General features: G+C 41.2%; 1 protein-coding gene across 1 annotated transcript in view; it reads right to left on the bottom strand.

Moving 5' to 3' along the window:
• The window catches only part of LOC126354660 (pre-rRNA-processing protein TSR1 homolog), an 86209-nt gene that overhangs the window by 57688 nt on the left and 1202 nt on the right, over positions 1–27319 (bottom strand). Inside the window, exon 2 of the mRNA XM_050004436.1 lies at positions 7824–8097. Within this exon, the coding sequence (XP_049860393.1) occupies positions 7824–8097 (274 nt within the window). The remainder of the gene's footprint in view (positions 1–7823; positions 8098–27319) is intronic.

Genomic DNA, 27319 nt, shown 5'->3' with positions numbered 1-27319 from the left:
GTTATGAAGTGTACTGGAACGAATTTTTCATTATGTCTTTACTTTGTCTACAGATGTAATGTTTACAGGAGATGCATCAGTGCATTCATGTGGAACTCATTTATATAGCTTCTTGGTGTCTTAGGAATGTGTAATAACACACTTAATTGTATAACAGTAAAATTTAATTGAGAATACTATTTAATAATTTAACAGAATTGTTCACCTGTGATTCCTTTCACAATGGGAAATATTTGAGACACATAGCTACCTTATTCTGATCACAGATGGTTTCATCCTTGGGTCTTCGTGACCTGTCCTTCCTTTTTAATCTTCCCCACTCTGTTGTTCTCTCCTTCCCTAATATGATACTCAGACGGTCACCTATATCTCTCTTGAGTGACTTGAACCATTACTGCTAACAGACTACTGTTGTCAATGGAAGCTAATGTACATACACTCCGTTCACTTAAGAAATATACCTGACCATACACAGTTCAGTCACATAAATGTGACTGCCGCCTATGTTTGACAACGACATGCAATAACCACTCACAGACAGCTGCTGGCAGTCCTAGCAGTGAAGGGTACATAAAATGTGTTGGGGTATGTGGGGTATGTGTTGCGCTATGTGGAAAAAAGTAAAGTCATTGTTGTCATGTTGAAACAGAGTGATTTATTTGACATCCAAAAGGGCATATTATTGGCTTCGGGCCAAGGGTGAAAAAATTTCCAAAAGAGATAAGTTTGTAAGCTAATCACATGCCACTGTGGTTGAAGTATATTGTGCATGGCAAAATGGCACTATCCAAAACTGGCTACGAGGCAACTGCTGTGCACAACCGGGCATAGGTGACACGGGGGAACAACAGCGGCAGTGATGTGAACAGGCAAACAGACATGTAACTGTTGAGCAGCTGACTGCCCACACAAACCAAGGGGATACCAACAGTCTCTTCTCGTCAATGACTACACAGCGAATGTTGCTACGTACAAGCCTCCACAGCAGGTACCTGGTTCATGCACCCACACTGACTGCTACTCACTGGCGATGAAGGCTGGTATTTGCATGCCAGTACCACAACTGGACATCTATTGAGTGGTTGGGTTGGAGTAGATTTGAGAGAACAGACCAAACAGCGAGGTCATCGGTCTCAGCGGATTAGGGAAGGATGGGCAAGGAAGCTGGTCATGCCCAGACAAAGGAACCATCCCAGCATTTGCCAGAAGCGATTTAGTGAAATCATGAAACACCTAAATCAGGATGGCCGAACATGGGATTGAACCGCCGTCCTCCCAAATGTGAGTCCAGTGTGCTAACCACTGTGTCACCTCACTCAGTCCATTGAGTAGTGACACGCCTTTTCAGACAAATCACAGTTTACAAGGTCTGTTCAAAAAATTCCATAACATTCATAGTTTCGCACCAATGATGTGTTGGAGCAAAATGCAGCTGGCACCCATGCACACACCTGTGTTTAACACGAAACTGCCAGAAGGTCAATTGTTTTATGTCTATATAATGTAAATGTACAGTTAAAAAAATCTACTCACCAAGCAGTGGCCGAAAACACACACATAAAATAAGGTTATATCAGGCAAGCTTTTAGAGCGAGTGGCTCCTCCTTCAGGCATAAAGACTGAAAGGGAAGGAAGAGGGGTGTAAGAAAATGACTAGTGAAGTCAATGAAAAGTAGTAGATATCAGAAAAGTTGCCCAGAACCACACAACAGGGAGACTTTCGGACAAGATGAGAAGGAAAGACTGATTGTTGGGGACTGCACTGGACAAGATTTGAAAACTTGAGAGCTTAAAGGTGGGAGACGGGTTGATATGCAGGACAGAGATTACTGCTAAAACATCGTGTATGAGTTAATAAGAGTGAAAAGCTGAGTCCATTGTACATAACAGCATTTTTTTTTTTTTTTTTGGGGGGGGGGGGGGGGGGGGGGTAAGAGAGAGATGTAGAAAACAGAGTGAAGAAAGAAGTAGCTAAGGTAAAGAAATTTTGAGACCAAAGAAATTAATGTAAATTAAGGCCAGGTGAGTGGCAAGAACCAAGAACATGTTGTAGCATTTAGTTCCCATCAGCGAAGATGCTGGGGGAAGAATCCAGATGGTGCGTGTGGTGAAAACAGGTACCGAGGTCATGACTGTCATGTTGTAGAGCATGTTCTGCAACAGGATATTGTGTGTTGCCAGCATACATCCTCTGCCTACGCCCATTCATCCTAACTTCATCCTAACTCATTTTGATGTAAAAGGCCAAACAGTGTTTACATAACAGACGGTATACGACATGTGTCCTTTCACAAGCGGCTCTCTCTTTGATAGTATACATTTTGCCAGTTACAGGACTCATATAGTTGGTAGTACGAGAGTGCATAGAACAAGTGGGGGGACCGTCTCAGTGGGAGATGAGTGCAAAAGGAGCATAGCATCTGACAAGAATATTGCGGAGAGTGGGAGGGTGACGAAAAGCTATTCTATGTGGGGGTGGGCAAAATATCAGACAGAATGGATCTCATTTCAGGGCATGATTTTAGGAAGTAATGGCCTTGTTGGAGTAACTGTCCAGGATAATACTGAGTGACCTGCGATGTGCTCCGAAGTTGTTTTTGGGAGGGGTCAGCAACACCAGGACTGAATGTGATGGCCAGCAAAATCTTCCTTCTGAACTAGGCTGATAGGGTAATCACATCCAGTGAAGGCTGAGATGAGAATAGTGGTGTACTGCTGTAAAGAGTCATCATCTAAACAAATATGTTTGCCTCAAATGCCAAGGCTGTATGGGAGGGAATGCTCGACATGAAAAGGACGTGTGTTCTGCCATCAGTTGGTGAGTGGATTTTTATCCATCCAATTAAATTATACTGATGAAGATTGATTGTTTTCATTGTTGTATTGGGGTAATGCACGAGTAGGTTTAATAATGAATAGGAAAATAGGAATGCGGGTAAGCTACTACAAACAGCATAGTGAACGCATTATTGTGGCCAAGATAGATACGAAGCCCACACCTACTACAGTAGTACAAGTTTATATGCCAACTAGCTCTGCAGATGACGAAGAAATTGAAGAAATGTACGATGAAATAAAAGAAATTATTCAGATAGTGAAGGATGACAAAAATTTAATAGTAATGGGTGACTGGAATTCGAGTGTAGGAAAAGGGAGAGAAGGAAACATAGTAGGTGAATATGGATTGGGGCTAAGAAATGAAAGAGGAAGCCGCCTAGTAGAATTTTGTACAGAGCACAACTTAGTCATAGGTAACACTTGGTTTAAGAATCATGAAAGAAGGTTGTATACGTGGAAGAACCCTGGAGATACTAAAAGGTATCAGATAGATTATATAATGGTAAGACAGAGATTTAGGAACCAGATTTAAGTTGTAAGACATTTCCAGGGGCAGATGTGGACTCTGACCACAATCTATTGGTTATGACCTGTAGATTAAAACTGAAGAAACTGCAAAAATGTGGGAAATTAAGGAGATGGGACCTGGATAAACTGAAAGAACCAGAGGTTGTACAGAGTTTCAGGGAGAGCATAAGGGAACAATTGACAGGAATAGGGGAAAGAAATACAGTAGAAGAAGAATGGGTAGCTGTGAGGGATGAAGTGGTGAAGGCAGCAGAGGATAAAGTAGGTAAAAAGACGAGGGCTGCTAGAAATCCTTGGGTAACAGAAGAAATATTGAATTTAATTGATGAAAGGAGAAAATATAAAAATGCAGTAAATGAAGCAGGCAAAAAGGAATACAAACGTCTCAAAAATGAGATCGACAGGAAGTGCAAAATGGCTAAACAGGGATGGCTAGAGGACAAATGTAAGGATGTAGAAGCTTATCTCACTAGGGGTAAGATAGATACTGCATACAGGAAAATTAAAGAGACCTTTGGAGAGAAGAGAACCACGTGTATGAATATCAAGAGCTCAGATGGCAACCCAGTTCTAAGCAAAGAAGGGAAAGCAGAAAGGTGGAAGGAGTATATAGAAGGTCTATACAGGGGTGACATTTTTGAGGACAATATTATGGAAATGGAAAGGGAGGTAGATGAAGATGAAATGGGAGATATGATACTGTGTGAAGAGTTTGACAGAGCACTGAAAGACCTGAGTCGAAACAAGGCCCCGGGAGTAGACAACATTCCATTAGAACTACTGACGGCCTTGGGAGAACCAGTCATGACAAAACTCTACCAGCTGGTGAGCAAGATGTACGAGACAGGCGAAATACCCTCAGACTTCAAGAAGAATATAATAATTCCAATCCCAAAGAAAGCAGGTGCTGACAGATGTGAAAATTACCGAACTATCAGTTTAATAAGTCACAGCTGCAAAATACTAACGCGAATTCTTTACAGACGAATGGAAAAACTGGTAGATGCGGACCTCGGGGAGGATCAGTTTGGATTCCGTCGAAATGTTGGAACACGTGAGACAATACTGACATTACGACTTATCTTAGAAGAAAGATTAAGAAAAGGCAAACCTACGTTTCTAGCATTTGTAGACTTAGAGAAAGCTTTTGACAATGTTGACTGGAATACTCTTTTTCAAATTCTAAAGGTGGCAGGGGTAAAATACAGGGAGCGAAAGGCTATTTACAATTTGTACAGAAACCAGATGGCAGTCATAAGAGTCGAGGGGCATGAAAGGGAAGCAGTGGTTGGGAAAGGAGTGAGACAGGGTTGTAGCCTCTCCCCGATGTTATTCAATCTGTATATTGAGCAAGCAGTAAAGGAAACAAAAGAAAAATTTGGAGTAGGTATTAAAATTCATGGAGATGAAGTAAAAACTTTGAGGTTCGCCGATGACATTGTAATTCTGTCAGAGACGGCAAAGGACTTGGAAGAGCAGTTGAACGGAATGGACAGTGTCTCGAAAGGAGGATATAAGATGAACATTAACAAAAGCAAAACGAGGATAATGGAATGTAGTCAAATTAAATCGGGTGATGCTGAGGGAATTAGATTAGGAAATGAGACACTTAAAGTAGTAAAGGGGTTTTGCTATTTAGGAAGTAAAATAACTGACGATGGTCGAAGTAGAGAGGATATAAAATGTAGACTGGCAATGGCAAGGAAAGCGTTTCTGAAGAAGAGAAATTTGTTAACATCGAATATAGATTTAAGTGTCAGGAAGTCATTTCTGAAAATATTTGTTTGGAGCGTAGCCATGTATGGAAGTGAAACATGGACGATAACTAGTTTTGACAAGAAGAGAATAGAAGCTTTCGAAATGTGGTGCTACAGAAGAATACTGAAGATAAGGTGGATAGATCACGTAACTAATGAGGAGGTATTGAATAGGATTGGGGAGAAGAGAAGTTTGTGGCACAACTTGACTAGAAGAAGGGATCGGTTGGTAGGACATGTTTTGAGGCATCAAGGGATCACAAATTTAGCATTGGAGGGCAGTGTGGAGGGTAAAAATCGTAGAGGGAGACCGAGAGATGAGTACACTAAACAGATTCAGAAGGATGTAGGTTGCAGTAGGTACTGGGAGATGAAGAAGCTTGCACAGGATAGAGTAGCATGGAGAGCTGCATCAAACCAGTCTCAGGACTGAAGACCACAACAACAACAACAACAACAACAATGTCTGTTAGTTATTGTTCAGTGCTGTGTTGAGTAGAACATTGTGTCACACAATTTGTGAATTTTGAGATGGCAGAGTTAGAGGAGCAATGTGTCTGCATTAAATTTTGCATGAAACTCATGGAAACCTTCACAGACACACACCAAACGCTGCGGGAAGCCAAATGGCTCTGAGCACTATGAGACTCAACTGCTGTGGTCATTAGTCCCCTAGAACTTAGAACTACTTAAACCTAACTAACCTAAGGACATCACAAACATCCATGCCCGAGGCAGGATTCGAACCTGCGACCATAGCAGTCGCACGGTTCCGGACTGCGCGCCTAGAAGCGCGAGACCACCACGGCCGGCACTGCAGGAAGCCAACAGTGATAAGTGTTAAAGGCATACTCAGTGTTACGAATTGTTCACACAGTTTAAAAATGACTGGATGCAAGTTAAAAGATGAATCCTTGTTCAGGACACCCCTCGAAGTCTAATGACAACGCTCATGTCGGAAACATCAGCAAATTTGTGCACGCCAATGAAATACTGGCTGTCCAAGCAATTGCAGAAGAATGTAACATTTCAGTTGGATCATGTCATGAAATACTGACACACCATCTTGGAATGCATCATGTTACTCCCAAGTTCGTCACAGGGCTCACCACAAAGACCTTTGCCTTGTGATCTGTGAAGAGCCTTTGGATCACACAAATGAGAATGAGATGCTCCTTAAGAGAATCATAACTGGTGATGAGACATGGGTCTAAGGTTATGACGTAGAGACCAAGGTTCAATCTCCACACTGGGTCGAGGAAGGTTCTCCAAGACTTAAAAAAGCAAGCTTGTCAGGTCAGGTCAAATGTCAATGCCGTGCTGCTAATTTTCTTTGTCTTTGAAGAATTAGTTCATCATGAATTTGTGCCACAGGGACAAACTGTCAGTTTATGGTACTATTGGGACATGTTGCAATGATTGCAAGAAAACGTGAGAAGGAAACTGCCTGAAATGTGGAGAGACAATTCATGGCTTTTGCATCAGGATAAGGCACTCGCACACTCATCCCTGTTGGTGCACAACTATTGCAAAAAAAAAAACAAAATCACTGTGCTGCCTCTTCCTTCATACGCGCCAGACTTCACCCCTGTAGACTTCTTTTTTATTTCCAAAGTAGAAAACTCCATTGAAAGGACAAAGATTTGCAATGATAGATGAGATAAAAGAAAATCTCCAGATGGAACTTTGCACCAGCCAGCAAGAGGAGTACCAAGACTGCTTCCAGAAATGGAAACAGCATTGGGAGTTTTGTATCAATTGTGGAGGAGACTATTTCAAAGGACACTATGCACAATAAGTGAATAGTAAGAGGAGAAAAGTTGTGTGGAAAAAGTTCTGGAATTTTCTGAATAGACCTCCTATGCTCCATCAGGCAGATGGCCTTGGGTGTGTACAGTGTGAAATGTCTAAAAGCAAACACCCTGTGTACATGAGGATTTGGGGAATGCTCAATGGATCAACATAACTATGAATCTATCTTTGGGGACTATGTCCTTTTGTTTTTCCTCTGCACGATGGTATCTACCAGCAAGACAATGCGACGTGTCACCTAGCTTGCAGTGTATTTGTGTGGTTTGAAAAGTACCCGGCTAGGTTTACCATACTCCCCTAGCCACCAAACTCCCGGAATTTAAACCCAACTGAGAATCTGTGGAGCCCCCTTGATCAGACTGTTTACGCCATGGATCCTCAACTGTGAAACCTTGCACAGCTGGCCACAGCACTGGAGTCGGCATGGCTACAGATCCCTGTCGATACTACCAGAACCTCACCGAGTCTCTTCCTGCAAGTTCCGCAATGGTCCGCACTCCCAAAGGCTTTCGACGGGTGGTCACATTAATGTCACTGAACAGTGTACTTTCCTGAACGAGTATTGTGTAGTTGGATCCTTTAGACAAGCAAATGCATGTGGGTGACACCATAAACATGCTTGCTTACCTCTGGTGCATTATGGTGTTCTTAAAATAATTATAAATAGCAATGGAATCTATATCTCACAATGTAATCAAATTTGAAGAATTTAACAGAAAGTGGTTAACCTAACAAACAACAACTGCAGAAAGAATTGGAATGAGGATACACTCAATCTGTCAGTCATTGTGCTATTCTGTTTCTGACCAAGTCTTATCAGACCAATGTATACACATGCACACACACTTATATTAACTACTTAAAAGATCTATGCAACATAAAACCAACCTTATATGAACATTGCCTGTGGAACTGTTGTTGATCACAGCATCAGAATCAGCTTGCTTAAGAAGCTCAAGCACACCTAAAGGATCAATTTTTTCTGATAAAGGCACGACTGATAGTAGGAGAGGGTGATTATTGCCGACACCAGATGAAAAACGTTTTTTAAGAAGCATTTCTTCACGTTTCTTTTGCCGTAATTGCATGGCTTGATTGCGTCTTTCTTCTCTGTGCAATTCGCGTGAAGCTTTTTTAGTGGTTGCTTTTGCAGAGACACGTCCTGTAAATATACAGAATTACACACAGTTTAAACGGTAGTATTTATTTTAAAAATGACAGGATGACTACTGATACTGAAATGTTCCCATTTTATGGTAAATTAAACAAATGCCCATTTTTATCATGTCACATATTTAACAACTCCTATTATTGAAACAAATGGTGAAGAAAACCACTACATAAGCATCAGAGTGCACAAAAAACACAAATATCGGAGGCCCTTTAAAAAGTGGTGTATTTGAAACCAGGAGTCCACCTTCACCTTCACCCCCCCCCCCCCCCCCTTGAGTAGAGGGGAGAAAAAAAAAGTACTGCGATGACTTGTGTGGCACATTATTTCTAGATAAATGTAAGTTACATTATTGTAATGAAACACATGACAGAGAGACCATACAAAAAAAAACCCTTCACATTTCAGTATTTTTGTGGTTAAGTATTTCACACAAGTACAACATAACTGATAGCCAAATCAGAGCCAGGAAATAATTATAAGAAAATCGAAATTAAAAAAAAAATTGCAGTCGTGTCAAGCATGTTTTATTTAATGATGCAAGTAGTGAATTGGAGATAATTTACCATGAGACTAGGCATGGAAAAATGGAGACGTGACATATCTTAGAAACAACACACAATACTAAAATGAAAAAGAACTCTTTATCACTTTATATCATTTCCAACAGGTATTATGTCCACATTCCCTGAAACTTCAGAAACCTTGAAAGTCATAAATTTTGGATACATCATAGGCCGATGAGACTACAACAGAAGTGGGAACGTGCGCTAACTGTAGAAAGAGCACCATTAGCTATGGCATAATGTGTTCTGCCAGTTGAGATAGCAAAAGAAATTAGAGGAAGATGAATGAGTTAGTAAAAATCTGTATTGCCTTAGAGACCACGGCTTCTGGTCTACATCTATATCTGTACTCTACAAGCCATCGTGAAGTGCATGAGAGAGGGTATGTCCCACTGTACCAGTTATTTGGGTTCCTTCCTGTTTCATTCACAGATGGAGTGTGGGAAGAATAATTGTTTAAATGACTGTGTGTGCTGTAATTAGTACAATCTTGTCCTTGCGATCCATATGTGAGCAATACATAGAAGGTTGTAGTATATTCCTAGAGTCATCAATTAAAGTCAGTTCTGGAAATTTTGTAAGTAGACTTTCTCGGGATAGTTTACACCTATCCTCAAGAGTCTGCCAGTTCAGTTTCTTCAGAATCTCTGACTTTCTCTCATGGATCAAATAAACCTGTGAACATTTGTACTAACCTTCACTGCATGTGTTCAGTAACCAGTTAGTCCTAATTGGGGTGGGTCCCAGACCTCTGAGAAATATTCTACAATGGGTCACACGAGTTCAACCCATTTTACATACAACTGAATCTATGTGGTCTTTCAACTTCATGTATTTGTGATAAGGTCGATTCCGACCCTTTTTTTTTTTTTTTTAGTGACAATTTCACATTTCTGATCATTTAAAGCAAGGTCCTAATCTTTGCACCACTTTGAATTCTTATCAAGATTTGAATCAATATTTATGCAGCTTTTTTTGGACAGTAATCTATTACAGATAACTGCATCATTTGCAAAAAATCTGGCGTTCCTATTAATATTGTCCACAAGGTCATTAATATACAACATGACAATATGAACAGCAAGGGTCACACCTGAAGTTACTTCTACATCTGACAACAACTTTCCATCTAAGATAACTTGTGGTCCTCCCTGCAAAAAAAATCCTCAACCCACTCACAAATTTTGACTGATATGCCATATGGTAGTACTTCTGCCAATAAGTGTGGATATGGTACTGAGTTAAAATGCTTTTTGCATATAAAGAAATAATGCATCTATCTGACTGCCTTGATCCAAAGTTTTCATTATGTCATGATCACTTCTACCATTATTCTTATAAATGGGTGTGACATGAGAGGAACCTACAAGAGATTATGGTTGGAAGAGGAACTAATTCATCTACAAATTCACTATAGAATCTGACAGAATTTCACTGGGCCCCAACCTTTGTTCAATTTTAATTAGTTTAGCTGTTTCTCTACACCACTGAAGACTAATACTTATTTCATTCATCTTTCCAGTTTATGAGGATGAAATTGGGGCAATTCTGAAAGATTTTCATTTTTAAAGGAACGTTTGAAAATAGAGTTCAGCATTTCCCCTAAGATTAAGGAAATTTTAAAACAGTTAACAGAATTTTCAATGTTTATTACTATAAATTATGAGTAAAGGTTTGATACGTATTAAGGTAAACACAGAGAACTCAGTTATTGTTCGTGACTTCGTTGCTAAAAATATTTACTATGGTTATTTATTTATTTATTTATTTGTGTGGTTCACATACAGTTTAAAATTACAAATATACAACATTAGTAATATTATGGTTGGTTGGTTGGTTGGTTGGTTGGTTTAAAAGGGGGGAAAGGGACCAAACTGCAAGGTGATCGGTCCCTTGTTGGATCCGCAACGGAGAGACTCCGGCCTCCACCAGGACACTGGTCACTGGACTTGTTCTAAAAGCTCCCGTCCCTAGGTGAACGCCACAGTGGTGCACTGGGTCGAGTAAACGTAACACTGATGGCGCCGCTGGACCATAAACCAGACTCCCATAGTCAAGGTGGGATTGAACACGGGCTCTGTAGAACTGCAGCAGCAAGAGCGATCTGCGCCCCAGTTGGTGTTCCTCAGGCAGCAGAGAGCACCGAGGTGCTACCAGCACTCCCGTTTAAGCTGACGAAGGTGAGGTAGCCAAGTCAATCTGGCATTGAAAACCAGTCCTAAGAATCAATATGTCTCCAGTACAGTGAGTGGATCATCATTAAGATAAAGCTTAGGTTCCGGATGAATGGTATGATGCTGAAAGAAGTGCACGAGACACGACTTCACAGTTGAAAACTGGAAGCCGTGGGCTAGAACCCATGACTGTGCCTTGTGAATAGCTCCCTGTAGGCGCCGCACAGCAACACCAGTATTGGAGGAGCAATATGAAATCCAGAAGTCATCTGCATACAGAGAAGGGGAGTTGCCTCTTTGATTGCCTCAGCGACTTCCAGTGACCACCAAGGGACTCTCTTTCACAGGGGGCATCCTAGAGAACGACGGATCGCTTTTTCCGTCACAGAAATTATTGTTGTAGTGACCTGCTCAATCACAACATCGATGGCACCATGTGGGGGAGATTCAAAGGTGACAGCAGAGGTGAAGGCTACCCAGTCTGCCTTGTTTAAAGCCCATCTGGGTAGGCGTCCATGGGCATGATGCCAGGGGAGTGACAGGAAGGTGAGGAAGTGGTCACTGCCATATATGCCATCACCTATTCCCCAGTGGATAGATGGGAGGAGTCCTGGGCTGCAGAACGATAAATCAATGGCTGAGTAACTACCATGAGCCACCCTGAAATGTGTGGCAGCCCCAGTATTTAAGAGGCAGAGGTTGAGTTGGGATGTCAGTAAATTGACATCTCTGCCACAGCCAGTAAGCATGGTGCTAAACCACAAGAGGTTATGGCTGTTAAAATCTCCCAAAAGTAGGAAAGGTTTATGGAGTTGATCAATCAGTGCAGCCAATATGTTCAGGGGAACCGCACCATCTGGAGGGAGATATATGTTGCAGTCAGTTATTTTCTGCATCGTCCATATCCTGTCAGCCACAGCGTCAAGAGGCACGTAACACTCTATTGTAGTTGCTACGGTTCTTGTAACATCCCCTGTAGCTGCGAAGGGCAGGGGTCTGCATTGCTGGGAACCAGCCTTCCTGGAGGACAATGCAGAAAGCAGGTGTAAAGCTTAACAGTTGCCGTAGCTCAGCCAGGTGGAGGAAATACTGCCGCAAATCCACTGGAGGATGATGTGATCATGAGACTGGGAAGACATGAAACACTCAATGGGGCACTCAACGCCTCGGAGTCAACTGCTACCACTGACTTATTTCCTGAACAGGCTATGCCCATTGTGTCTGAGGGTATGGCAAGATCTAGGTCCTCAACAAACGCCATAATCTTCATCTCATCCTCAGACGCAGAGCTTGTAGGCAGCTGTGGTGAGGGTGCCACTGCAATTTCCTTGGTCTTGGGGGTGTTCTTCTTGGATTTCTCTCGTTGATCCTAGGGTTCCTCTGACTGGGAGGACTTCACTGATTCACAGAGGATGATTGTGAAGCCCTTTGACCAGCTGCTTTTGGGCTCTTCAGCCACTGGCACATGTCATCTTTCTCACTAGCAGAAACCTGGGAAGGGAGGGACCCATTCCTAGCGAGAGGAGCTGAAGAAGACACTTCTCCGGCTGAGAAGTGGGGACTGGTATCCCCGATGGCTGGGGTGACAGTGCTCCTGACGGGTAGGTGGTGCGGGAGCATGTAGTCTTCCGGTTCTGAGAGCCACTTGGAACTCGTGGAACTGATGGGGCTACAACTGTTCTTGTAGCGGCGGAATAAGAGGAGATCATAGCCACTGGATGTAGGCACTCAGTGTAGGATACTCGGTCCAAGGTCTGGTATTCCATGATTTTCCTTTCTCACTGTAAATGGGAGGTGGGGCACATGGAGTATTGGGATGGAATGGATGTCCACAATCTTGACATGTGATGCTGGAAGTACAGTGGGAAGGTATATGGCCAAACTTCCAGCACTTAAAGCACCGCATTGGGGGAGGATATATGGCTTGACATCACAGCGTTAGACCATCACCTTGACCTTCTTGGGTAATGTGTCACCCTCGAAGGTCAAGATGAAGGCACTGGCAGCAACCTGATTATCCCTTGGACCCCGATGGATGCACCGCATGAAATGAATTCCTCGTCGCTCTATGTTGGCGCACAGCTCGTCGGCAGACTGCAAAAGAAGGTCCCTGTGGAAGATAATTCTCTGGACCATATGAGGTGTGATGGTAACGGAATCATCCTCCAACTCGTCAAAAGCAAGTAATGCCTGTGACTCGGCAGAGGATGTCGTTTTTATCAAAGCTGACCCTGACCGCATTTTGGATAAGCCCTCCAGCTCCCCAAACTTGTCCTCTAAATGCTCCACAAAAAACTGAGGCTTCATCAAGATAAACGAGTCCCCATCAATTCTCATACTTACGAGGTACCGGGGTGAATAGGGTTCACTGGCATCCTTAGCCTGGCATTCTTCACATGGTGTGGCCAGGTAGGGGAACGATTTAGGATCATACTTCCTTGCATTGTAATGAGACTTGGAATGCTTAGAGACTGCTGGCATTTGATCACCAGCAAGTGATGACGTGGTACGCTTCATCGTGTGTCATCCGCCCTGCTGCAACCCACTCTGACCTGTGGCCCTCCCAACCAGTGCCACCCAGCCGCAGCAAAGGCCACCTGGTATGATGGACATTGCCGGGAGTACCAATGCCCCAGGGTGACAGGCATCTACTCCTTGACATACATAGTGAGTTAATGGTGCAGGCACCAGCAGAGCGATCCCTGTGTAGTCAGGGGGCTCCAACCAACAGCGTACATGGCAGCCCCACAACGGACTGGCTACCATGCTGGATATGAGGTGCAAAGAATTCCATGTTCATCGTTGGCGCAGAAAACGACACTGCATAGTGGGTGGAGGAAAACGCACTCACGAAGGTGTCCTCGCTCAAGAGATGGAGGATGAGCGGGACTGCAATGCCACGACAAGAAAGTGGGCTAAAGCTCTCTATGCACGATGGACACAATGCATCGTGTAAGGCACCCTTCCCCAATTGGCTCGCTCTTTGGGAAAATTTTGAAAAATGGAGGTCAAACCCTACAGGGGACCACCACTTAAAGGCCAAAAGGTGTGAGACTCCTTTCAGTCACCTCTTACAAAAGGCAGGAATACCTGCGGCCTTTCTAACCCTCGGGCCCACAGGGGGAGTAATACTATGTATAACAGGAATATGAAAATACAAAACTACATATAAAGCTAACTAAATGTCAATATCTAGGTTCCTAATCCATACAACAGTCATACCATCATTTTTCCACGAGGTTGCTCCAACTTCCTAGTAGGAACGCAAGGGGCATTCATTTCTAATGTGCTTGACTGACTGGTACAGAGCCCCACAGTCACAAACAGGAGACTCTGTAGCATCCCAAAGAGAGTCTGCGCATCTGTTCAATTTGACCCACAGTTTCCTGTTGAGTTCTGTGCCAGCAGTACCACAGTTATACTTTCAAAATCACTCACTTGGCAGCACTATTTTCAAGATGTTTTTCAGGATTTTCAGTAAGTTGACAGCTCTGGTCCCACAGGTCTCTCACTCCAATACTACTGGCATCTAGCCATTCTGCTTGTCGTAATGGTGGGTTTGTTCGAACTGACTATTTCATCTATTGTTTATCATGGTGTTGATGAGAGTTACAGTTTTTTAGCATCGGATTGTTTCTAGTAATTTGTACATCATCCCTTCTCTCCAGACTGTGTCATATGGCGCGGTTAGGTCTATGAATGTAACAGATGTTTTCATGTTTTCTTGGAAACCAGCCTCCCTGAAAGTTGTTAGGACCAGTACCTGGTCACAGCAACTTTTCTGTGGCCCGAAACCTGCTTTCTCAGCTGGGATAAGTTCCAGAATGAATCCGCTAATTCTATTATAGATGAGCATCTCTAAGAGTTTATAAGTACAGCTCAAATGGGAAATTGGTCTGAAACTGTGAGGGTGTCAGCTGGTTTACCTGGTTTCAAAATTGTCAGTATATTTGTTCTCTTTAGCTCGTTGGCAGTGATCCACTATCTAGGATGTTGGAGAAGAAGTGGACCAGCCATTTTTTCCCACCATTACCCATGCTTATCAGAAATTCCATGTGTATATTATCCAGATCAGGTGCTTTACCATGTTTAATTTGTTTCAAGGCCTTGTCCAATTCAGTCAGTGTCAATGGAGAAAAGAAATTTGATTCATTTGGGCACTGAGCTTTTAGAGACGTGAGCTGTTATTTTATTCTGGAGATATGTTGTTTGTCACAGAATGATCTAGATGTTGCAACTATATGGTCAGCGATTTGGTTGCCTGAAATACCAGGTTTCTGCCCAGATATATTGGATGCTCCACCAAAGTTACGCAGTTTATTTACATTTTCTACCACCTCACACCATCATATTCTTTTAGCAGCATCAAGACTTTGGAGGAGGTCATCTGCAATATCGCTGTCGCCAGTTGTTATACTGTTCATAAAGTTGTTCACAATGCTCATTCCAGTCTGGAATTTATTCCTTTCTGTATCCACGAGGGATCAACTACTTAGCAGTAGTAAGAATAGCCCCAACAAATCGAGGGTAGTTTTTAGGTCCTGATGAAATGAAACAGATATATTCATCTAGGTGGTCAGCAAAACTCTGCCAATGAGTCCTGTGGAAGCTCCATCTGGGTTGCAGTACAGATCTCGCAATGATAGGACATAAAGTCAAAGCAAAATGAAGTGTTGAGTGCTATTGACACGGGATTTCAAATTGATTCCTTATTTCTAAGTTTCCAAAAGGCTTTTGACACTGTACCACACAAGCGACTTGTAGTGAAAATGCTTATGGAATATTGTCTTAGCTATGTGACTGGATTCGTGATTTCCTGTCAGAGAGGGCACAGTTCGTAGTAACTGATAGACAGTCATTGAGTAAAGCGGAACTGACTTCTGACTTTTCCCAAGGTAGTGTTATACACACTCTGCTGTTCCTTATCTGTATAAATGATTTAGTAGACAATCTGAGCAGCTGTCTTACGTTGTTTGCAAATGATGTTGTCATTTATTGCTTAGTAAATTCATTAGAAGATGAAAACAAATTGAAAAATGATTTATAAAAGCTATCTGAATGGTGCAAAAATTGGCAATTGACCCTAAATAATGAACAGTGTGAGGTCATCCACATGAGTGCTAAAAGGAATCCATTAAATATCAGTTACATGACTGATCATTCTAATCTAAAGGCCGTAAATTCAACTAAATACCTAGGAATTACAATTACAAACAATTTAAATTGAAAATAACATGTAGAATATGTTGTTGGAAAGGCAAAACAAAGACTGCATATTGTGGCAGAACACTTAGAAAAAGTAACAGATCTACTAAAGAGACTTTTTTATGAATGCATGGTGTCTATCCCTTTGAAAAACAAGACACCATGCACAGCCCACAGCCGTGAAACACTATACGTAAATCAAAGGGGAATCACTGCTTTCAGCTGCAGTGGGACGTCAAGCAGAATCAGCAGCACCAAGTGAAAAGTGTACTGGACTGGGATTCGAACCTGGTATCTCTTGCTTACTAGGCAGGTGCGGTAACCACTGCACCAACTGGGACACAATTTATTGCAACCGCACGGAATATCTCAGTATGCCTCATGGCCAATCCACACTCCCACAGAGCGCCACACTGTGTTCTAAATGGCACAGTGGTTACTGCACCTGCCTAGTAAGCCAGAGATCCCAGGTTCAAATCCCAGCCCGGTACACATTTTCACTTGGCGCTGCTGATTCTGCTTAATTTCCCACTGCAACTGACAGCAGTGATCCCTTTCCATTTAAATACTATTAAAGAGACTGCCTACACTACGCTTGTCTATCCTCTTTTGAAGTACTGTTGTTCGGTCGGGGATCCTTAAGGGTTAACGGAGTACATCAAGAAAGTTCAATGAAGCACAGCACATTTTGTACTATCACAAAATAGGGAAGAGAGTGTCAAGGACATGATACAGGGTTTGGGATGGACATCATTGAAACAAAGGCATTTTTTGTTGCGGCGAAATCATCTCATCAAATTTCAATCACCAATTTTCTCCTCCAAATACAAAAGTAGTTTGTTGACGCTGACCTACATAAGGAGAAATGATCATCATAATAAAATAATGGAAATCAGAGCTCCCAGAGAAAGATGTGTGTTCATTTTTTCAGCATTCTGTTCGAAAGTGGTATAACAGAGAATTTTTGTGAAGGTGGTTTTATGAACCCTCTGCCTAGCACTTCAGTGTGATTTTCAGAGTATCCATGTAGATGTAAATGAAACAAAATAAATATTCAAAAATCATAACATAGTAGGCTATGAAAGAGTGACAGATTTTATCAAGTTTTGACATAAGGGTAGTCGGTTTGCAGTGTACGTGAACTGGCAGATACATGATTTTCTACTGCGATTATCGACGCAGCTGCAATAAAGGTAAAGGCCAATGTGAGTAATGTGCTGTTACATGCTGCTGCCACTGAGGTCTTCAGTCTGAAGACTGACCATATGATGAAGCTCTTCACATAAGTCCATCCTGTGCAGGCTTCTTTTATCTCTGAATAACTACTCCAACCTACATCTATTCGAACCTGCTTCCTGCATTCATGCCTAGCTAGGTCTAACTACAATTTTTAGTACCCCCTTCTCACCAAATCCACCCGCGAGCGCGCGCACGCACTCACTCACTCACATCCATTACCAAACTGACAAATCCTTGGTATAACTCCCCCCCCCCCCCCCCCCCCCCCCACACACCATTTCAATTCAGTAACTACTTTTTAGTCATTTGATCTACCCACCTAATCTTAAGTGTTCTTTTGTAGCAGCACATTCTCAAAAAGTTCAGTTGTCTCCTTGTCTGAACTGCTTATCGCCCAAGTTTCACTTCTGTACAAGGCTACATTCCAGACAAATATCTTCATATACATCTTCCTAATACTTAAATTTATATTATGTGTTACTAAATTTCTCTTTACAGAAATATTTCTCTTGCCACTGCCAGTCTGCATTTTATATCCTCTCTATTTTGGCCACCACCAGTTATTTTGCTGCCCAAATAGCAAAACTCATGAAATACTTTTTGTGTCTCACTTCCTAATCTAATTCCCTATGCAATGCCCAATTTAATTTGACTACATAGCATTACCCTTGCCTTACTTTTGTTGCTGTTCTTGTTATAAGCTATTTTCAAGACACTATCCATTCCGTTCAGTGGCTCTTCCAAGCCCTTTGTTTACAGACAGAGTTACAGTGTCATCAGCAAACCTCAAAGTTTTTATTTCCACTCCATGAACTTTAATTCCCTTCATACGTTTTTCCTTGGTATCCTGTGCTGCTTATTCAATGTAAAGACTGAGTAACATTGTTGATAGACTTCAATAACAAATATTGATCCATCACATGAACATTAATAGAGCATTTTGCACAACTACTGCCCCTGCTGGCCAGGGTCTGAGCATTCTTTTGCCCTTCTGCAATTATGAACAGGTATGTGTTGGACTTTATATCCAACGATGTGTCTTACAACTGCCCCTGCTCTAGGTGCAAAGGAAGATTAAGTTTTAACATCCCTTTGGTGATAAGATCATTAGAGATGGAGTACAAGCTTAGAAGGTGGAGAGATGTGAAAGGGAAGTGGTTATGTTCTTTTCAAAAGAACAGATCCAAAATTTGCATACAGTGATAAATGGAACCCATGGAAAACTTAGCTGGAAGGGATTGGGGGGGGGGGGGGGGGGATTAAAAGTATATAAACTGCTGTCCTCCTTAGTAGATATTGGTGCCAAAATTTGTGTGTGTTCAGAGTACTGTTTGCTGTGAAATTAAGGTAGGGACTGCCTTTTTTACACAAAAAAATAAACAATAAAGAAATAAAATAAAAAATGGAATATAGTAACATCATTAAGGATACTATAATTTGTTAATAATCAAAGCCATATCCATGGTGAATGTTCTTGATAAAAATACAAGGTAAATCCCTCCACACTGCTGAAAACTGACAGGCGACAAAAGTGTCATTCAAACGTTATTAAACATAACTGTTTATTTACTCAAGAAAATAAGTACATACAAACAAAACAAACAATATTTACAAGGCAACTTATAGCCTTTATGCCTTTCTTTCTAATTGGCAAATAACGTCCAAAACTTTTCCTCCTTCAATATAGTCGACTTTCTCACAGCTGAAATTCTTTTTTAGTACTAAATTCAAAACTGAGAAGTGTGTGGGCAAGAAAATGAAGAAACTTACAGGTGCCCCACATGATATGTAAACATTTTTGTATAAATGTGTCTTTCTACTCAATAAATGGGCAAATTAATTCTAACAAGTAATTAAACATTTATTTGCCCATTCAAAGAAAGTCCATATACCCACAGCATGAAGAGAACTGTTCTCTCAGTGAAGTCAGTTTGAAAACCCAGACTGTAACCTTGCACATTATTTGTTAAGCCCCTGAATGAGTAACAGCAATACCGATAAACGAGATTGATGGTATACAGGGAACTTATTGCTGGCTGCTCCAACAGCACTACACGAGATGTGTGTACTAATGAGTGCCTAGGGCATATGCCTCGAGAGAGTGGTGAAGGAGTATTTGCCCATGCATCTCTACTGAAACTGCGAAACCAAGAAAGAGCTCCTACTTAAATTGTTGAATGATGAGAACATAAATGATAACTTGTATAAGCTTGATGCCCTTTTCACTGCAGCGGATTTTCTTTCTCTTATACACGCCGGAGACTACATCAAAAAATTTTCCACAGAAGTAGTTTGTACACTAAAGCACAGTGTACAACAGACTCCAAGTTTTGATAAGTAAAACATCACACTTAGTTTTTGCGAATATTAACTTGGTTACACAAGTTCTTTCTTTATTAATGCACATTGATGGTGTTTGCCACTTCTCTGAAATGACATGCTGGTCATGAAAGTTAGTCACTGGCATTGGTGACACTTCAAACTGGAAACAGACAATTGGATTCTATCTACGTCCTGTCTTGTAAAAACTGAGACACCAAAGGGCAGTATAGTCAACAGTCTAATAAAATGATGCTAGTATGTTTGTTTTGCCAGAGTAATCTGAACCTATTTTTCATTTAGTATATACTTTTAGAATATAATACTATATAGAGAATAGCCTTCTCCAAGACCAAGGAAAGGTTTAAATGGTGTCCTTCAAACATTATCTGTGCCTGCTGCATGATGTGCTGATATTAATCACGAGCTGCAGATGTTATGGTTAATATGACTCTACACTGCTGAGCTAAAGAGCTCCCTGGACAAGCCTGCTGCATTGCTTTAAACATGATCTTGGGGACTAACTCTGTCATGTTTTCCAAATGAAACTGACGTATAGCACCAAAAACTATTCTTTGGTAATGATAAAATACTACCATGTGTGAAAAATATTTTTATGACCCAAAAACCAACACAATTTTGACGATATACAACATATTGTCAGGAGATATGCCACAACCACAACTGTATATCCTGAAAAATATTTATTGCAACTGAGACTGTTCCAATAAATATTTTTCCAAAACACTAACTTCTTGCATAAGCACCAAAAACGTTACACAAAAAGGGATGACACATATGGCAGATAATACATTACTGGGGAATCAAGCAATGGAAATCCTTGTCAGCATAGAATGAACTATGGGACACTCTGGAACAACATCACAAAAGGGCAGGCTGGACAATAAAAAGTTCAACAAACTAAAATTATATAATTTGTCATTACCTGAACCATACATACAAATAAAAATATATCCTACTTACTTAAAAACAGTCAGGATTTCATAGCCTTTGATGGAGATTTCTCTGCAAGTTTGTTTCTATGGAACTGACTCTCAACTGTTTCCTGGTGTTTCAACAACATCTACCTCTAATGTCAGGATTGCCAAAAGTGTGAAGAGGAACATAGCTGAAAATGTCAGCACTAATACAAGAGAATGTGAACCAAACATGCCAGTAAAATTGTGAAAAGAAACTATAGCTACTACTGATGATGGTCAATATACCCAACAAATGGAACTGCATGTGATCATTGATGTTTTTGTTATAGAAAAACTACTCAGATTCATACCTTATAACCTCTTCATACAAGCTAGTACCAACTTTAATAAACTGCAGTGTATGTTTTAAAACAGATGACAGAATAGCAAAGCCAATAATACACACATTTTAAGACAAATGTTTGACTTAGTTACAGGAAGTTTGAAATGATGGACATGGTACAGAGGGAAATCCACCCTTTTCATTATGCAACAGATTTGCACACTGTACTTGAGGGATCAAAGCAGGTGCCAACTCGCAATGCACTTAAAAATCTGTTTTTTTTTTTTTTTTTTCCTTTTTTAAAGGTGATGGCGGTGTAGTGTGGAGGGTTGGATGGTTACTAGCCACATACTCAAGACTTCATACTTTCTTTGTTTCTTAAAGATCATGTTAATTTTACTTATTTGATAAACTATTTGCTGATTGTAATAATAAAGAATTTCTCTAATAAAATACAATTTTCATATATAGTTCACAATTCTTTAGAAACAAAAACCTGATTTAGCAACTATTACGCAACATGAGCTCTTACCTTCACCAGCAATGGTTCAACTCTTGAAGACACAATTATAGTGACCTTAGCTGGTTTCTTTTTTTCCCTTCCTTTCTTATGCTTTTCTTTTTCGGTAATATGCACCAGATAGTTCTTTTTTTGTCAGTTGGTTAGTTAATATGAACAACACAGTAAAATGGTGAGTAACTTCACTAAATTACTCAACAAGCAGAGACAGAACAATGTGTTAGCATGGAACAATAACACTCTAGCAAACTAACTGAACTTCATGGTCTGGAATCCAATGTTGCTACCACATTGATTGGATGTCACTACTGGATTCCACCTTGTAACTTGTCAGAAGTGGCTGCGGACAGGCATGAGGATGAACACAAAGAAGTCAATTAATCCATCCAACTCGTGCAGCCCTGAGTGTATGTGTTTCCGTCTTCACATAATGTTCAGGCACGACAGCAGCAAGCACAGCAATGACCAGAGGCCCAGTAATGCGAGTTGCTCATACAGTGGTATGCTGACTTGGCACTGTTATTTGATGGCAGCAACATCTTATACTTTGTAGCAGGTTGCGGCATCCCAGTGACATGGCGATGGTGTTGGCCACACTCAAAGTCTGGACCACTGCTGAAGAGCAGGAGTGAGCAGCTGGTGATGTGGTGGCTGCTCAAGCTGTACAGGTATGCGGGGTTTATGCATTATGGCCCAGTGGCATCTGAGCTATAGTGAAGACTCCAGACTTGCAGCAGCAGACTGATAGCAATGATCGACATGCAGCAGGTGTTGAGTGTGGCCCTGTCATGCCAATCATGACGTACTCTGCTGGTCCGGGGTTTAAATGCAGCACTGACTTCGTGGAAGGGTGGCATCTGTGTGTGCCACTGCAGAGAAGTCTGGAACAGGTTGATGAGCAGCATCTATCTGTTGACAGGCCAATGTCTGTCAAACTGCAGAAGCTTCCTGGAGGCCACTCAACATCCCAGGTCATCTGCATGTGGAAGTGTAATGACAAGAGAAGTGGGCACATGGCAAGAGGGTTCTTCTGTCAGGAAGACACTGGCCACGGATGTGGGTGTTCAAGTATGGCACTTTCATTGGCTGTCGCTTAAACTGTTACAGTTCACTGTAGAAGCAAATTGTGTTGAAATAGTAGACAGCAATTATAGCATGACTCAATTGACCTAAGTTCTGATGCACCACATAGGCTATTTGGATCCTACCACTCGGTACAAGTTTCTCTGAAATCCAGAGATTGCCATCCAACACATCCTCATATACCAGACATTCTACTGGATTTAAAGTCTAATAATGTACAATCCTCCTCCTCTTCCAAGACATTATTAAACACTGGCATGAAAAACTTCAAGGACAAATTAACTTTTGCATCATATGTCGCTGGCAGGTGACATAACTTGATCAAATTTGAACCAACATAGAAAGAACTGTAACAGTATAGTGCAGAAGGTAATTGAAAGAAATATACAATTCAATGAACAGAAATGACATTTTTATTCAAAGACAATAATTACAATGAAGTCACGGCAGTTCATAATGGCCCCCTGGACATTACACAAAGTGGGTAATGGTTATTAACAGGGCATGTTATCACCATGAATTGCAATGCATGCTCTGCAACATGTTACAGTGCTGGCCACAAGGTTGGTAAGGATTCCTTAAGGTAGGGTGCTCCAATTCTCCACTAGTGTGGTTGACAACTGCTATGTGGTCACTGGTGCATGTGGACATGCTGTAATAGTGTAATATGTCCCTCCAACATATCTCCCACATGCTTTATGGGATTTAAGTCGGGGGAACGGGAAGGCCAATTCATTTGCCGAATATCCTCTTGTTGAAAGAGCTTCTTCACCTGTGCTGTTCAATGTGGCCGTGCAGTATCATCCATAAAAATGAAGTTAAGGATGAATGCACCCCCGAAAAGACATGCATGGGGAAGCAGTAAAGTGCCACAACAACGGTGACACCCGAGTGTACAGTTTTCAAAGATTCGACGGATAGTTCGCCTGTGCAGCATTATCTCTTCACACACCATTGCAGCTGTACCACAAAAACAATCATGTTTGACAATGTTACTTGGTGTATTGTGTGTTCCCAAATCTCTCCTTATGAGGGTATATCTAGAATTACTACTCAGATTGAATATGCTATCATGCGAGACAAGCATGTGACCCCCACTATTTGCTGGTCCAATCCCTACGCTCTTCGCAATGTGCTGGTCTCAACAGAATATGTACTGGACCTCAGTGCAAGAGACCACCATATGCAGTCACCCTGCCTTTGCGGAGCTTCAGAGGGCATGCCTTGCATTTCTGTTAAATGTGGTTGCAATCGCTAGCACTGTTTGATGTAGGTCCCTTCTTGCCTGTTGCACAATTTAGTGATCAGTTGGTGCTGTAGTGAACTGTGGTCAATATCTCATCTCTTTTAGGCAGCAGTGCCCATGGTTCAGAACACTCTTCATGCATGTGCAACAATACTGTGAGCAATACCAAACTCCTGGGCTGCGCCTGTCGCATTTTGTTGGCCTCCCAGTTTCCCAATGATATTTTCCCCATGTGAAGTCATTCAAATGCTGTCTCCAGATGATGTTGCAATGAAGAACACCACGACAGTGCACTGTGACTGCTTGCTGATTGACACACTATCTTTTCCCATTCCTTCAACTGATTCATTTTGTGGTGCCAGCCCCATTTGATGCTGCAGTCACACTGACCTCACACCATGTGATGTCCAGCTTTCTGTGCACGGTGAGTAAAAGTGCAGTACATTATTACATGACTTGGTAAGGAGAGTGATAAATAACACAAGATTTATTAGTGTTTACTGTAGAGTGTCTAGTGGTGTAGTGCGGTGAAGCATGATGATATTAAGTCACTTCATGTATACTGTTCTGCAAACACATAAACAAACAGTATGTTACTCTCAGTCTGGTGCAAGTATTCCAATTTCACATTCCCGTACTTTTGTGTGTCTCAGTACCACAGTGTATTCAATCAAACAGCCTCTCAACTGGTCTCTCAAGGCTGAATGAATCTCATTCCAAATCAGTGTGAACTCAGCATCACTAACCAGCAACACTAAATGACTTGGATGAAATGTATAGCAGATACACATAGTAATGTAATTATTGACAATGAAAGTTGTGCCCAAAAATATGAAGAATAAATATTTTTCTTTCACTTGAAACTCTTCAAGGCACTGTAAAGTTACTTAATCCAGTTATACTGCTAAAGCTGACTGATCTGTTACCTTCTTGGCACAAATGATGCCTTTCTGTCCATTAAGGCATGGAAAACATTCCTACACCTTTGAAACAATGAAATATATAATCGTCTACTTAATATTAGGTTGGTGTACAAGTTTGGAGCAGTAGCATTCTAGTTTTGCATGTTGATATTCCAGTTGCTGTGAATTTATTTATCAATTGTAATTTTTTATTTGTAGTCTACTCTTGCTAATCGAGTTCACATAGCCCTATTGTAATTTTGCAATTTGGAAATAGTGAGTAACTCAGTGGACACTAGAAAATGGAGTGCCAAGTGGAGAAATTGGAACATTTCTGACATACTCTTCTGCTCGAATTCAATTGAGGGGCGAGAACAATGGAGTCCAATACAAACATTTGTGCTGAGTATGGGGATAATGCCTTTGGACAGGGCATAACTGTTTTGACATTAGTGACTCTCCATGTTGAGGAAGACCTTCAGGGTCGGATGGAGATGATTTAAATGGGTCTCTGTACTACAGAATCGGAAAATGTGATGAATTGTGATCATTCCACTATCATGAGACATTTGCATGCAATGGGAAAGATTAAAAAATCTGGTTTAAGGGTACCACATGCTCCAAGCTAAAACCACAAACATCAGCAATAGGCCATATATGCAACTCTGCTTGTCATCAATTAGCTCGTCAACAAGACTGGGCATTCCTATCCTATATAGTTACTGGCGACGAGAAATGGTGTCTTTATGCTAACATAAGGAATAGAAAGGAATGGCTGACCCCAAACAAAGCAGCAACTACCCGTGCTAAGAACTGCGCACATCCACAAAAGATAATGTTATGCGTCTGGTGAAACACGAATGGTGTGGTGTACTACGAATTGATTTCCCAAGTTGTAATCATCAACACTGACATTTAATGCCAATAACTGAGACGTCTTGCAGAGACAGTCCAGAACAACAACCAGTAAGACTGTGTGAGGTGATGCTTTTCCTCGATAATGCCCAACCACATTCTACTAGACTTATAAATATCACTATACAGGAGTTGGGTTGGGATGACATTTCGCACCCACTCTATTCATCTGATCTTGTGCTCTCAGTTTTTCACCTTTTCCACTCTCTATCCAACAGCCTTCAAGGAACTTCTTTCCAGATGATTGCTCAAAATATGACACAATGAGTTCTTCTCCTCAAAACCACAAGTTTTCTAGTCACAGAATCGAAAAGTTATCATAGTGTTGGTAGATTATAGTAAATATTGAAGGAGAATATACTACTAATGATTTAAGTGTATATGTGTGTTCTGTTTACTAAACCTATGAAAAAACACTATGAACTTATGCACCAACCCAATACAACAAGATGATGATACATGTGTAACTATGTTACTATACAAAAACAGTCTTCTGTACACAGTACATAGTGGAAAATACTTCCTGCCCAGTAGAATAATGTAAACCTAAAGGTGGATATTCAATATCTTAATTACAGTGGAAAGGGCACCAGGTTTTAACAAAAGTAGAAAGACCTTCCTACATATTTACAAACTGCAGTGATGCTGATCAAATTTTGTACAAACAAGGCATACAGTTTAAAAAGGGATTCTTGTTCTACAGCCCCATAGCTAACAGGCTCATCTGACTTTATCAAGTTGAATGTGAAATGTTGACTGCCCAGTGAGGCAAAGCAATTGCTCTGCATATGAAGAATAACTGTGAAGGGTCTACAGCAAATGGTACTAGTACAGAAGTGTCAAAACAGAATGATGAAGTAGTTCTTGGGTTCAACAATACTATGGATGAAGAGGACCCTCACTCACCACATTTTCCCCTGCCGAGGAACTCTTGCAGTTATCATGCTACCAAGATAGTTTAAATCATCTGCTAACTGGATACTCAGCAAATACAACTCTACCTCTTAACCCATCGAAATGACATTTTTCCATTGTTCACGATGCCTATGATCTGACAAGTCTGTGAACAATGAGCAACTGCCAGTGTGACAATGAAGGATGTAGCCCCTGTGGTGTAAGCAATATAACAAATTTTATAGAACAGTGAAAGTAAAAGACTGTGAGACGCAACTGTGCATCTGTCAGCTACACCATTTACAGTAAACAGTAATGCACTTCCACCGCCTGTTTTTTCAGCCAGGATGTCGACACCGAGGACAACAAATGAAGAAATAAAAGAATGCAGGTAACGTTGTCACCAAAGGTGGAGACAAGATGAACATAAATAAAAGTGACACAAAGATAATGGAATGTAGTCAAATCAGGTGATACTAGATGAGTTTTGCTATTTTCTCAGCAAAATAACTGATGATGGCCGAAGTAGTGACAATATAAAATGGAGAACTAACTGGCTATGGCATTTCTAAAGAGGGGAACTTTATTAACATCGAATACAGACTTAAGTGTTAGATAGTCTTATCCGAAGGTATTTGTATGAAATGTGGCCATGTGTGGAGCACCGATTTAGTATTGTAGTTGCAGGAGGGAGGGAGGGAGGGAGAGAGAGAGAGAGAGAGAGAAAATGTGTGTGTGTGTGTGTGTGTGTGTGTGTGTGTGTGTGTGTGTGTGTGTGTGTGTATAACAGATTCAGACAACAACAAAATGAAAAAAAAAAAAAATTCTGAGTTTTAGCATTTGTAAAACCCTTGACAATGCAAACATATAAGACTGCCATTAATATA

Source organism: Schistocerca gregaria, chromosome 3, assembly GCF_023897955.1.
Source record: "Schistocerca gregaria isolate iqSchGreg1 chromosome 3, iqSchGreg1.2, whole genome shotgun sequence".
In the NCBI taxonomy this organism is placed as follows: domain Eukaryota; kingdom Metazoa; phylum Arthropoda; class Insecta; order Orthoptera; family Acrididae; genus Schistocerca; species Schistocerca gregaria.
Note: the sequence above shows the minus strand (reverse complement) of the source record. Positions and strands in the feature narration are given on the sequence as shown.